This window comes from Anas acuta, chromosome 5 (assembly GCF_963932015.1).
Source record: "Anas acuta chromosome 5, bAnaAcu1.1, whole genome shotgun sequence".
In the NCBI taxonomy this organism is placed as follows: Eukaryota; Metazoa; Chordata; class Aves; order Anseriformes; family Anatidae; genus Anas; species Anas acuta.
Genome location: NC_088983.1, coordinates 24,325,259 through 24,337,529, shown reverse-complemented (window position 1 = coordinate 24,337,529; position 12,271 = coordinate 24,325,259). Strand labels below are relative to the sequence as shown.

Here is a 12,271-nt window from a genome sequence, read left to right as displayed (position 1 = left end):
ACAGCACGCCGTGTGGGCAGGGCTCAGCACAGAAGCCAGAAACCCTGCCCCAAGAGCCTGTAGGACCAAAGGGTCTACAGACAGTTGGCAGGGAGGCCCTGCTCCTCAACCTGCCCTGAGCAGAAGGGCTGGGGGAGCTGGTCCCAGCAGGAGTCCCCCACCCCAGGGCTGCTCTGGCCCTGCTCACCCCTCACCTCAGAGGAGGTGCTGACATACCCATGCAGCGGAGATGGCCGGGGTGCAACGCGTAGCCCGGGTGGCACAAGCAGGTGTATCCTTCTGGGGTGAGCACACAAGCGCCAGCTCCGCAGGCAAGAGGTGAAGAGGCACAGCCGCTGGCCCCTGGGTGGAGAGAGAGCAGGGCTGGGGCTGCACCAGTCCCCTGCAGTGCTCAGCCCCACACAGGGGAGGTGATGACGTTGGCCAGCCCCGTGCGTGCCAGAGGTCTTGGAGGATGGGGCTGCCTTTCGGGGTGACAGCAGAGCCCCCTGCCCTGCCGAGCAAGGTGCAGACAGCAGGGGGGCAGCAGGGCACAGGAGAAGGCAGCAGCATCACACAGGCCCAGGGCCAGACCAGCCCCGGACAAAAGGCTATTGAGGGAGGCGCATTCCTCAGCAAGGTGCCTCCGCCAGCCCTGCTCCCAAAGGTGCTCCAGCCCCAGGCGGAGGACCAAGGGCTGAGCTCCCAGACGCTTCGGCAGCCCTGGAACAACAGCCCTCTTGTTTTCTGCGCCGTAAACAAGCCGCCCCAGCAGCCACATGCCGCCCCTTCCACCCTGCTTCCCGGTGACTCAGCTCATGCTGCAGCCACCCGAGCAGGCGCGTGACCCCCCCTGGCCGGGTGTTTGCTGCCCAGCAGATGAGCTGCAGGCAGGGAAGGGCCTGGAGAACCAAGGGCTTCACTCCCAGAAGGGTCATCCTTGGACATCCCTGCTCCCGGCTGCCTTCCCCTGGCTGGGACATGCCAGCAGGGCTGGGACGGCAAATGTTAGGTGGGAAGAGGAGAGGGCTGGGAAGGGAAAGCTCTGGCATGGAGCTTAGGATGTAATTTCCCTGCAGTGGCAGGCAGGCAGGGGAGGGACACGCACCTGAGCCCTGTGCAGGCATCTGTGTTGGAGCAGCATCAGCCCAGGTGGTGGTGGGCACAGGCTGGGCAGGAGCACGCCGGGACTCCTCTTCCTCTGCTGAGGAAGAACATGGATGAGTTCCTTCCCCTGGCCCCAGGCGCAGGTGTCCACCCAAAGCCCACCAGTGCTGGGTGTCCCAGTGCCCACATCCCTGGGGCAGCCAGGATGGGGCAGCAGGGAGGCTGCAGAAACCTCACCATCATCTTGTTTAACCTCCAGCCCAGTGCTATCTCTGAGGGCGATGACATCTCAAAGCCACCGTGCTCTCCCTGCTGCCCCTTCCCCTTCAGCACCGCTCCCCCCCTGCCTTCCCACCCGCCCCGTGCTCACCTCTGTGCGTGGCGGGCTGCGGGGTGGCACCAGCAGCAACCTGAGGGACAGAAACACCAGACCACCGTTAACCACCTCTATGGAGCTGAGATGCCGTGCCCACCAAAGGGGACAACCCATCTCTCCTCTCTGAGGACCTTTCCATAACAAGCAGCTAAGCAACAGCAGCTCCACTGCAGCTCTGCCTCAAAGTTGAAAGCTTTGGAAACTTTGGTTCAAATATCTGCCCTGAGCTGAGATTTCCCTGTGTCCTTGGGAAAGGACAGTCCACGTCTAGTGGCAATGGCAGTGTGCTGTCCCCTCTCTCAGAGGGGCTGCAAGGATATTCAGGGGCTAATGTAGAGGGGGCACAGAGGCACTGAGGTGAGATATAACCCAGCCTCTAATGATGGCCAGGATCAAGAGACAGGTTTGAAGTCAGGCTCATAATAACAAAGCCCATCTGCAGATGAATCGGTCCCCAGACAGCTCTGTTGGAAGGAGCCCTGTGTCTCCTGTGGGGAACTGGAGGTCACAGGCCATGAACTAGCACTGCAGAGCCCACAGGTGCTGCTGGTGTGAGCTCACAGGCTCTTAGCAAGGGCAGGCACCTGGCACAGAGCCTCCAGCCACCGCAGCGCAGCCAGGGGGGAGGCTGTGCAGCTACTCGCTCACCTTGCTGCTGCCTCTGACCACATTTCACAACTCCCCATCACCTGTTTGTGTGATCCTGCCACGTTTGGCAAGACAAACCTCACTCACCTGCCCAGCAAGAGAAACTTGACCTGGAAAGGGAAACAGTGCACGGTGAGTGGAGACAGGGCAGGCAGGCACCCTCCATCCTCCAACCCTGGCAGCTCTAACCTCATCCCACCTCTACGGCACTGCCTCACAGTGCTTCATTCTCCCCTGTAAGAGCTTGTTGCCAAAGCCAACACCCCCGGAGCGTCCACCCCAGCAGCTGCTGGCACAAGCAGTCGGTCACACTTCTCCCCAGCTGTACTGGACAAGAGCTGAAGGAGTGCAGTGCCAAGGCTCCCACGCGGAGCTGAGGTCCCACGGGAGGCAGCCTGGCCAGCACCAACTGCAGAGCTGCAGTCTCGGGAGCCTGAAGCACCCAACCTCCCCTCCGAGGGCTTGAAGAGGTGATGTCTCATGCCCCAGGAATACTGCAAGGCTGAAGGACACCTTGCATATTCACACAGATGTACAAAGCCTGTATCAGCCACAAGACCACCCATGGGGACACGGTAGGACCTGGGAATTGCCCTCCCCTGTTAGGGACCCAGATGGAGCAGCTTTAACCTCACTCTACCCTCTCCTGCCGTGATGCCAGGGTGGGGTAATGCCTGCAGGATGCTTCCACGCAAGCTGTCCTGCAGCTGCTGTCTCCTTGCTGTCCAGTCTAGCGTCCAGTTGCTGCTTTCCCTTTGCTCTTCCAGGCTGAGGGGCAGCTCTTCTGCCTCTGCCTTCCTCATGGACAGGCGGATATCGGAGCTGGAGTAGGTGTAGCCATGTCCTGCTGGGCAAATCTCCTTGAAGGCTTCTGTGAGGGAAAATCAAATCAGGGCTTTAGAGGTTGGAAGGGAGAGGTTGATGCAGGGACCACAGGCAGATGTGCCTGCAGTACCCAGACGTGATGGTGGGACGTGTGCAGGAAAGAGTGAAGATGGACAGGTGTCTGTGAAAGCAGGTACCACTTTCTCCCATCCTATCATTTTCTGGAGATTTCTAAGGGTTAACTCATGACAGAAACACATCTTGGCTGCAGTGAGTGGATGCATCAAGCAGAAGGTATTTTTAACAGCTGCTGGCTGGTACTCCTGGACACCAAAACCTAAATCTCTCCCCCAGGTCAGTACTGCTAGGAAAGGGTCACCCCACAAGAAGGTTCAGAGTGAGTGAGGGAGCAGAGAAAAGCAACTCCTTGGTACTTAGGCACCAAACACTTCGCACACCACTCGAGATACCCTACACACACCAGATTTTTCCCAGCCCTGAGGATTTTAGCGCCTTCCCCTCCCCATCCTGCCCCACGCGGAGACATGCTGCTGCTCCAGCAGCAGAGGTGAGGGAAGCCGAGCGAGACAGAAGGGCTGCCAAGCAAGGCCAGGCACAGCCGTGGCTGTGCTCTCCCCGCAGAGCTGTGGTTTCCCGGTCTCACCTGAGCCGGGCACGGGGCACGCCTCGCAGTTCTTGCCCCAGCCCTTGCCAACACGGCTGCAGCAGCAGATCTGCTGGGTGATTCGGTGCGAGAGGGGGAAGGAGCACACGCCTCCGGCTGCCGAGCGGTAACACAGCCCCTGCTCCATCGACACCGCCTTGTCCGCTGAAACGCAAGGGCAGGGTCAGTGCCTGAGGTCCAGCCCTGCGCCCACCGAAGAGGGACCTGAGGGCACTCAGCCACTTGGGACTTTCTCTGCCCGTGCCCTCAGCCTGTCTCACCACAGGAGCAGGGGGCAGCACGCAGGCACGCAGCCTCACCCACCCCCACGTGCAAGAGGCACAAAGCTGCAGCCCCACTGAGCTGCGGGGTCCTGCTCAGGTCCTGCCCGTCCCCATGGAGCACTTACAGATGCAGTGGCTGCGGGAGGGGTCCAACATGGTTCCAGGCCTGCAGGTGCAGCGGAAGCTGCCGCGGGTGTTCAGACACTCGGCGTCTTTGCACAAGCCCTGCATCAAGCACTCGTTGATATCTGCGGGAAGAGGGAGCCCTGGCTCGGCTGACAGCCCCTGGCCGTGTGGCTGGGTGCAGGAAGGGCTGCGAGGTGGAGAGGAGCCGCCTCTGCCCTTTTGCTGCCAGCCAAACCAGCCTCCAGAGCCTTGATGGTGCCTCAGAGGTGGAGGGATGAGGGAAGGGCACAGGGACTGGTGCCCCATGTGGGTGCTGGCAGCGCTCTGGCTGCTGAGAGAGCCCACTGCTAAGCAGGAGGTGGTGGACCAGGCTCTGGTTCATTGTTGTAGAGTCTTCTTCTGGGCTGTAGGTCATGCGAGAGGGAGGACACCAAGTTGAAACACTGCCTCTGCCCCTGACTCAGCAAGCAACATCAGGCAGTCTTCAGAAGGGAGCTGGGCTTCTCCCAGGGAAACGCCGTCAGTCTCATCTGCTTGGCCAGCAGTGAAGCCCTTCCTACAGCACCACGCAGGAATGTATGAGCTAAGCTGCAGAAGATGGGGGTTGGCAAAAGGTGCGTAAGGGGGGAGCTGAGGGCAGATCTCAGGGTGGAGGACAAAAAGGAAGCGCTCCTCACGGATTGATCCAGCTTTATATCTTCGCTAAAGACCTTGGCCCAGGAAAGTAAGTGTGCTGATGAAATGTGCCGTCTCGGGAAGCACAAACCGTTCAGGAAGAGCTGGATGGGAGCGTGGAGCTGGACGAACCTCAGCAGCACTCCTCTACAGATCTCATGTGCTGCAAGTGAAGAGGTTGGAGCAGCCAGCAAGAGCCCACAGACCATGCTGCTGTACGGGATGCCAACACAGTGCGAGGCAGCTTCATGCAACCACTTCCCCAAGCCCCAGGGCAGTCCTACCACCAGCACACAAGGCCTTGCCGGAACCTCAGGAGCCCTCTAGAGACTGTCTCAAGGCGGACGGGGTGCAGGGAAGAGCTGCTGGGGCACTTGGAAGAACACTGCCTGACAGCAGCTAGGCACAGGAACAACTTTCCCCACTCTAGCTTATTCCTCGGAGCTGAGGCATGGCTGTTGGCAGAACTGGGGTGTCACACAGCCAGCTGTGACAGCTGGAGTTTAGACTTACTGACCGGAGAGGTCCTCTCCAGACCTGTGCTCTTAAACTCCTCCGTTCATTCCACCAGCTGCCCCACACGCGGCTGAGGCACACAAGGGCCACGAAAACCAGGTCACGATGTTCAGCCAGTTGGAAGTACCAATGCCACAGGGATGTGCAACAGGCCAGGGAGGAACTGCATCTGTCTGCACTGATCTAGAGCCGGCCCTGATGCAGTTCCTGGGGCAGAGCTTTCAGCAGAGGATGGAGAACAACTCAACCCCCAGGCCTTCTTACGTGGGTTGCACAGACACCCCCTTGCATACCTCCTGATCACCCCAGACCCCAAGGAAGGACAACTCTCAAGCTCTCTCTAGATAGAGAAGTGTGAGCAAGTCCTGAGAGAATCTCCTCTGCTGACCAGAAGTGGTGGCCTCAGAGCAGAAACCCAACAGAGATAAAAAAGCTCGGCAGGGAGGATCAACAGAGCACCCTGCATGGCAAGAAGACCTTCTCTGAAAGGATCCGCAGAGACTTTATGGCATGGATGATGCAGGAACCTGTGCACAGAGTGGTGCTGTCCCTTGCAGCTCGGGGAGGAGGGGGTGGCTGTGACAGTGCTGTGACAAGTGGCGTTTTCCTGCTCGGTGCCAAGCACAGGTCAGAGTTCACAAGCAAAAAGCAGCAGCCAGACCCCAGATGAGCTGGGGACCCCACTCGGAGAGGAGGCTCGGGCCGTGTGGCTGATCTCTGTCCCCCGCTGGCCCCACTCAGGGCCATGTCACACCGACACGCCCAGGGGATGAGGTGCTTGGCCTCCGCGTAAGCAAAGGGATTGAAGGGATTAGAGTAATAAGCGCACAAAACAAACAAGCACCAAGGGCTGCGCTTTGTGAGCTTAATTTAAACCAGGGCCACACGCTGGCCTCGGTCCAGCCCCATTTTCCACTGGCAGCAGAAGACCCACCCACAGTGGAAGGCCCCGGGGGGAGCAGAGGCAGGCAGGCGCTCGGTGCCACACGCTCCTACCCCTGCCGCCGGCCAGAGCCATGGCTGACCCACAAGAAGAGGCCTCAGGCACCGTGAAATGAGGCTCATAAGCTGTCTCGGCTGCTTCCTCCCACCCCACACGAGCCTGCTGGTGCTCCTGAGGAACAACCACGCTGGGCCAGGCAGCCCGTGGTTTACACCAGTGTGTCGTGAGGAGAAAGGACCCGAGTCCGCAACAGGCACTGAGGTACAGGTGTGTGTGGGACTGACCCCAGGGACCCCAGCCCACAGATGCCTCTGCCCCATGTCTAGCAAGCACATCGCTCCTCCAGTGCCCCCCTTCAGCCTGCGAAGCCAGAGCCCAGCAGAAAGGCTGCTGAGCTCCTCTCCTACAAGCCAGTGGCCTCGGGAACCGGCAGCTCTCATCCAGCCCCTTGGCTCCGCTCCTACCTGGGCTGGCAAGAGAAGGTCCCGTGTGGCCTCTCCCAGTCCGTCATCCCAATCACTCACTCTGGAGCTGAGCTGAGGTGCTGGGCTTCCAGACTCACATCCCACTGCAACAGCAGGGATCAGAAAAGCACCTCAAGGCAGCAGACTGCAGAGCAGTGCTTCTCCAGCCCAGCTTACAAAGGAACACGCAGAGGCACACGTCTCTGGTTCAGGGCTTTTCCTGCGAGGAGACATCTTCCTAGCCAACTCCACATTGCCATTGCTCCTCAGCGTGCTGAGCCTCGCCCTGCTCCAGCGGGGACGCAGATCCAGAGCAGCGCCGCAGGTCCCAGCTCACTGCCATCAGTGGTTCCAGCTGCTCTGCTCCTCAGGCTCCCATTGAGCATCGCCGGGTGGCTCCTCACACCCATGGCACTGCCCATGGCCACACAAGGGGTGAGAGCTGAGCGCCACGGAGAATAGAAGCCGTTGTGCGTTGAAAGTTCTCCCCCAGGACAATGGGGGGAGGTTGAATCATTAATTAAGGAAGCATGGTGGAAAGTCCCAGCGAGATGAGTCATTAGATTGCCAGCCCTGGGTTCGCGTGGCCAGGGCCCAGGCTCCCTGCTGCATCTTCTAGATGACACCTCGCAGCTTATCGTGAATCACAGGAAGGGAACCATAAAATTCCGCTGTAGTCAGAGCACGGAAAATGCAAGCACTGGGCCAAAGGATGCCAAATGAGTGTGAACCAGACAGAAAAGTGTGGTGGTGCCGTCCCCACATGGAGCTGAGGGACTGTGGGAGTGAGAAATGGATAGACCCCAGCAGCGCCGGGCAGGCAAGGCAGCCTGGCTGCCTGCACGAGTGACACACTCAGAACAGAGGAATCCACTTTTATGGCACTCTCCCCCTTAAAAAATCAGCAAATGAACAAGCAGTCAGCCTTCCAAAACAGTTTTCAGGCAACAGAACTGCTGTTGCTTCAGACTACAGGAGGAGAGCTGTGTGCTCACACTTGGCAGAGCAGCAGCACAGCCCCTTGCTGTGTGCACAGCAGGATCTGGGGACAGCATCCCAGCAGCAGGAGCAAACAGGTGAGCACTCTCATGCTGGCCCAGCTCAGAGCTGACTGCATACAGCCTGAGTCATGTAGGTCAGTGTAACCTGTTTGTTTTTTTTTTGTTTTGTTTTTTTTTCTTTAGATGTTTGATGGAAACACAGGTTTTTTTTGTAGATCTTTATCAGGCAAGCTAGGTAACGGTATTTTACTTGTGTAGTTAATTACACCTCTGCCTGACAGTGGATGTGAGAAGGAGAGAGAGGGATGAAGGCAGCATCCTTACCTTGGCAGTGGCTCCGATTCAGCCTCTTGTACCCCTGGGGACACTCCACCTGTCCGTTCTCCACCACGGGGTGTGCTGGGAAGAAAGCAAACAGTGAGGGACATAGGCAGCAGAGCCACCCATCAGCATCCTTCTCCTCCGCCCTCCCTGCAGAAGGGTTTGCCTTGGGCAAGCCTGTGATGATGCCCAGGGCAGAGGGAGAGGTGGGCACTGCCACATTTCCCAAGTGGTGGCTTCTGCTGCTTGGCAGGTGGCACTCTGGTGGCTCAGAAGTGCTACCTGTGCTTCACCATCCATCCCTGTGCCACCTCATCTCCTCCCTGGCCAGCTCGGAGAGCCAAGTGGCACATGACAAGGGGGATCAGAGCAGAAGAAATGATGGAGGTCCATGATAAGATGCTGAAATAACAGGCCAGGGCCTGTTTATTACATTTTCCTTCTTTTTATTTTCTTCCTGCCCCAGTCAGTCTCACCCAAAGAGATAAAATAGCTTTGTGGGTTTCAAAATGACCTATAACCTGCACAATTAAACCTCTCCCGAGTTTTTACAGGCAAATAAAATGTGGCCAATAAATAGAAAGAAGGGCAAAGTTAGGCATTGTATTTTGGAGCAAGGGAAAGGGAATCAGGGAGGTGAAGGGTTGAGGAGTGAGTAAGCCTGGGGTGGGGTAGAAAGAAGGGTGCTTTGTCTAGGGATGGGATTTTCCCAGGGTGGGGTCTCTTTATAACATTATTCTGGACCGTATGAATGGAAATGAGGAGTGTGTGTAAGAGCTCAGTGACTGTCCAGCCATACTCCCACCACCCAAACTCCTCCTGCCTCACATCAGCAGCACACACTGGCGTCATAAATGGAAAGCCCTTGATGGCAACAGCCGTATCTAGAATCTGGCAGCTTCCTAGCACATTGCAGCTTTCAAGAACCAGGGACAAACTGAGACCATGCCTCAGGCAGGAGATGGGCGGAAAGAGCCTGCAAAGGGTAAGAGAACAAACAGTGTGCTGGGGGCAGAAAACTGGGTTGTCCGTTAAGTCTTTGTCCTGGATACTCTGCCCTGTGATGCAGCTTGAAGCCATTCAAAGACACTTGGGGTTAGCAAAGAAATGTATGGGAACAACAAGCCGTTCCTCACCCTTCAGCAGAGAGGAGAGGAGAAAGCCTGGGTTCCCCAGGTACGTCAAATAAAGCTGCAAGGCTCTCTAGGTGCAGGAGATCCTCAGTGACCAGATGAAGAAAAATCTATCTACTCACCCCCTTCAACAGGTCAGCCGTAGGCAGGAGGTGCATGTAAATACCTGGGTGTTAAGGGAAAGGGGGGTGCTGGTGATACTGGGAATCGCTGGGTACACTTCCAACCTTCTGGGAAGGGAAAAACAACCCCTGGCGCCCCAGCGGGATTCCAGGTCCTCCCACACCACAGCCCATGGGCTCGGGGCTGCCGACAGGCATTAACTGTGCTTGGAAGCATCTGTCAGCCTCAGCACAATGTGATAACAGACGCTCAAACGAAGCAGCATCGTTATGCGCAAGCCCTGCAACGGGGAGCCAAGCACGCTGGAGATCAAACAGCGATGACATGTGTCAGAGCCCTGCTCCCTCTCCACAAAGCTTTTTGCAGAGAAACGGAGCCTGCGCAGCATCCTTCAGCCAGATGCTGCCGGGGAGAAGGCAAGGCAGAAAACAGCGGCGATGGGGGTGAGCGGGCAGCTCTTGTGCCACCTCGGCACACCAACGCGAGTCTGCAGAAACCTGCAGCTCATTACTGCAGCAAATCACTTCCCAAAAAACAGCCAAGGACACCTGAGCTTCCTGCAGAGGGGATCGGCATCCATCCCTCTCCCACGCCACTGGCACAAGTTTGGAGGCTGCTGCTCTGGAAACCAGCAAGGGGCAATGCCTGGGAAAAAACAGATCTGGCGATCGGAGAGGGCAGAGGTCCCGGCCTCCTGTGTCTGTCTGTCTGTCTACACTCTGTCCAGGAAGAGATTCTCCTGGAGGCTGAGCCTGGGCATGGAGCAGCTGAGCATCTGCTGGGCAGAGGGATTTCAGGCGTGCTGCCAGCAGGATGCCCTGGCTCCTGATTCAAGGCTGAGATTTTGGAGCATCGCCTCCTGGGCACTTCTGCCTCGTGGGCTCAGCACTTTTAGGATGGGCTCTGCCCCCCCTCGGCTCCTCCTCATCTCCTCGTCTCTACCCTAAGCTAGGACAATTTTCAAGTACAGAATGAGAAGGAAAACAAACACATGGAAATCGGGCATTTTGCAGTCTAGCAGGATGACTTCTAAGAAAAGGAGAACTTTGACACTTTCAGGACCCACAGTCATTTCTGGAGACCCTGGCCTGGCCCCAGAGAAGAGCTGGATCACAGCATCTTCCTATGCTGGGCACGGAGCAAGCAGCCAGCAGGGTGGCCACCGTGCCTCCACTCACCCTGAATTTCCCAGCCTGTGGGCGAAGAAAGGAGCCAGGGTGGTTTCACAAAGCCAGGAGTGGTGGGGTGGTGGACCCTGCCAAACCTCAGCCCGGTTTGGTGTGGAGACGATCAGCCTCCAGGGAGAAAACACATTGAAGATGTCAGGCCAAGAGCTAAGAGCCATGGCTGTGGGGATCAGATGAATGCCCGGGCAGAATGGACAAGAGAAGGACACAAAACCTTGGGTCCTGCTCTGTCACATCTCTCCTCGGGATGGTCTGTGGTAGGCAGGCTCCATCAGGACTTTTTCCAATGCCCCAGAAACACTTCTGCAGCGCTGTGCTGCTGTGCACTGAGACCACAATACTGCACGAGCGATGAGCAAAACGGGAACACCACCAAATGGGGCTCTCCTGAAAGCTTTGCACTCCTACAGGATAAGACTTTACAGCACACAGAGCAGAAAAAGCCCCCTCTGTAGCCTCCTTCCCGTATTTCCATTTTTTTTTCTTTTTTTTTTTTTTTTTCCCCTCCATATCCACCCGGATCTGATTGCAACAAGGGCAGACCAGGGGGTTGGTTTTCAAGGGGATTCCTGCTGCCGTTTCAGCGCCTGCAGGCACGGCGCAGAGGAGCGTGTGGCTCGCGGAGCCGGCTCCATGGGTGAGCTGCCACCCCTGGCGCGGTGGGAGGTCTGCCTGGGGAGCGCGGCGGACGCCAAGCCAGACATTACAGGATCCAACTTTCCAGTGAAATTCAGACTTTTCTCTACGACAAAAAACTTGAAAAAACATGGGGAGGGGGAATGAAAACAAAACAATAGCCCTTCGAAGACTTGTTTCTTCATGCAGCACGGGGAGATGTGCAGCGAGCACAACCGGCGCCGTGGTGTGCGGCTGAGCCCACGCTTGGGCTGCTTGCAAGGCTGTGCTGCAGCGTGAAATAAGGACAGTGGGCAGTGAAAAAACAGCACCTGGAAGATGCTGGTTTGCTGCCGTGGTCAGAAAATCCCCCAGACCCACCCAAACTGGCAGCTCCTGCATGGCAGAGGGTGTCCATCGCTGCTGTGGGTTTCTCCTGAAGCACTGTGTGGTTGCGGAGTCAGGGAGGAGGTGGAACAGAAGAGGGTCTGGGGCATGGACAAGCCACAGAAGGCCTCATCTCAGCATGTGCAACCCCCTCCTCTACTGGCCAACTGCTTGTCCACTTTGTGTCTTCTACCAGAGAAACCCCGGGGATTTTCAGAGCTGCACACCTCAGCAAGCAGTCCCTCTGGCAAGTCTTCGAGTTCAAAAGTGAAAGAAAATAAATCTGAGGTGGGAGAAACTTGGTCTTACATGATAGCAAACACCTTGCCTTCAGAAAAAAACAACTCTGCGTTACCTGTTTCCTTTGTCCCCGTGGGCCTGAGGAGGACCAAGGCATCCTAATGTTCAAGGAAAACCAGCTCACACCCTCCCTGAGACCTGTGTTGACCTGTAGCTTCCAGGGAAAGATGAAACACTCTCTGCACCTTGCTGGTTTTACTTTGCACAGACCATAGCTTGTCCTTGCTCCTGTGTGTTCTCCACAGGCCCATATCCCCAAAATTGGATGTGGTCTGCTAGGTAAGCAGGAGCAGATCTGCCCAGCAGCGTGCCTGATACTGGCACTGCTCCAACGCCCTGCCTGTGTTTGGGCTTCCTCCCCGCCGTGTCCACGTGTCCTGTCTCCAGCAGCTTCCTCAGCCTGATCCCCTTCTCACACTACCAGCTTTCTTTGGGCTTTATCTTCCACCTGTTGCGATGTAACCCCCTCTGCGGACAGTCCTGGCCTGCTCACACCCCACCTCTCGCTCTGTTCCGACCCCAGCTTTGAACACCGTCCCTTTAGAGCGCAGACAGGGCTTGCAAGTGCCTTAGCTTTTCTGAGGCGAGGCAAAACAC

The 12,271-nt window shown here is 57.2% G+C and overlaps 1 protein-coding gene across 1 annotated transcript in view; it reads right to left on the bottom strand.

Annotated features, from left to right (window-relative positions):
- LTBP2 (latent transforming growth factor beta binding protein 2) overlaps positions 1–12,271 on the bottom strand; it is a 56,263-nt gene that overhangs the window by 10,987 nt on the left and 33,005 nt on the right. The window contains exons 9-16 of the mRNA XM_068683224.1: positions 7,933–8,007; positions 4,009–4,131; positions 3,600–3,764; positions 2,751–2,981; positions 2,198–2,220; positions 1,457–1,496; positions 1,088–1,180; positions 217–342 (exon numbers count right to left, since the gene is read on the bottom strand). Of these exons, the coding sequence (XP_068539325.1) occupies positions 217–342; positions 1,088–1,180; positions 1,457–1,496; positions 2,198–2,220; positions 2,751–2,981; positions 3,600–3,764; positions 4,009–4,131; positions 7,933–8,007 (876 nt within the window). The remainder of the gene's footprint in view (positions 1–216; positions 343–1,087; positions 1,181–1,456; positions 1,497–2,197; positions 2,221–2,750; positions 2,982–3,599; positions 3,765–4,008; positions 4,132–7,932; positions 8,008–12,271) is intronic.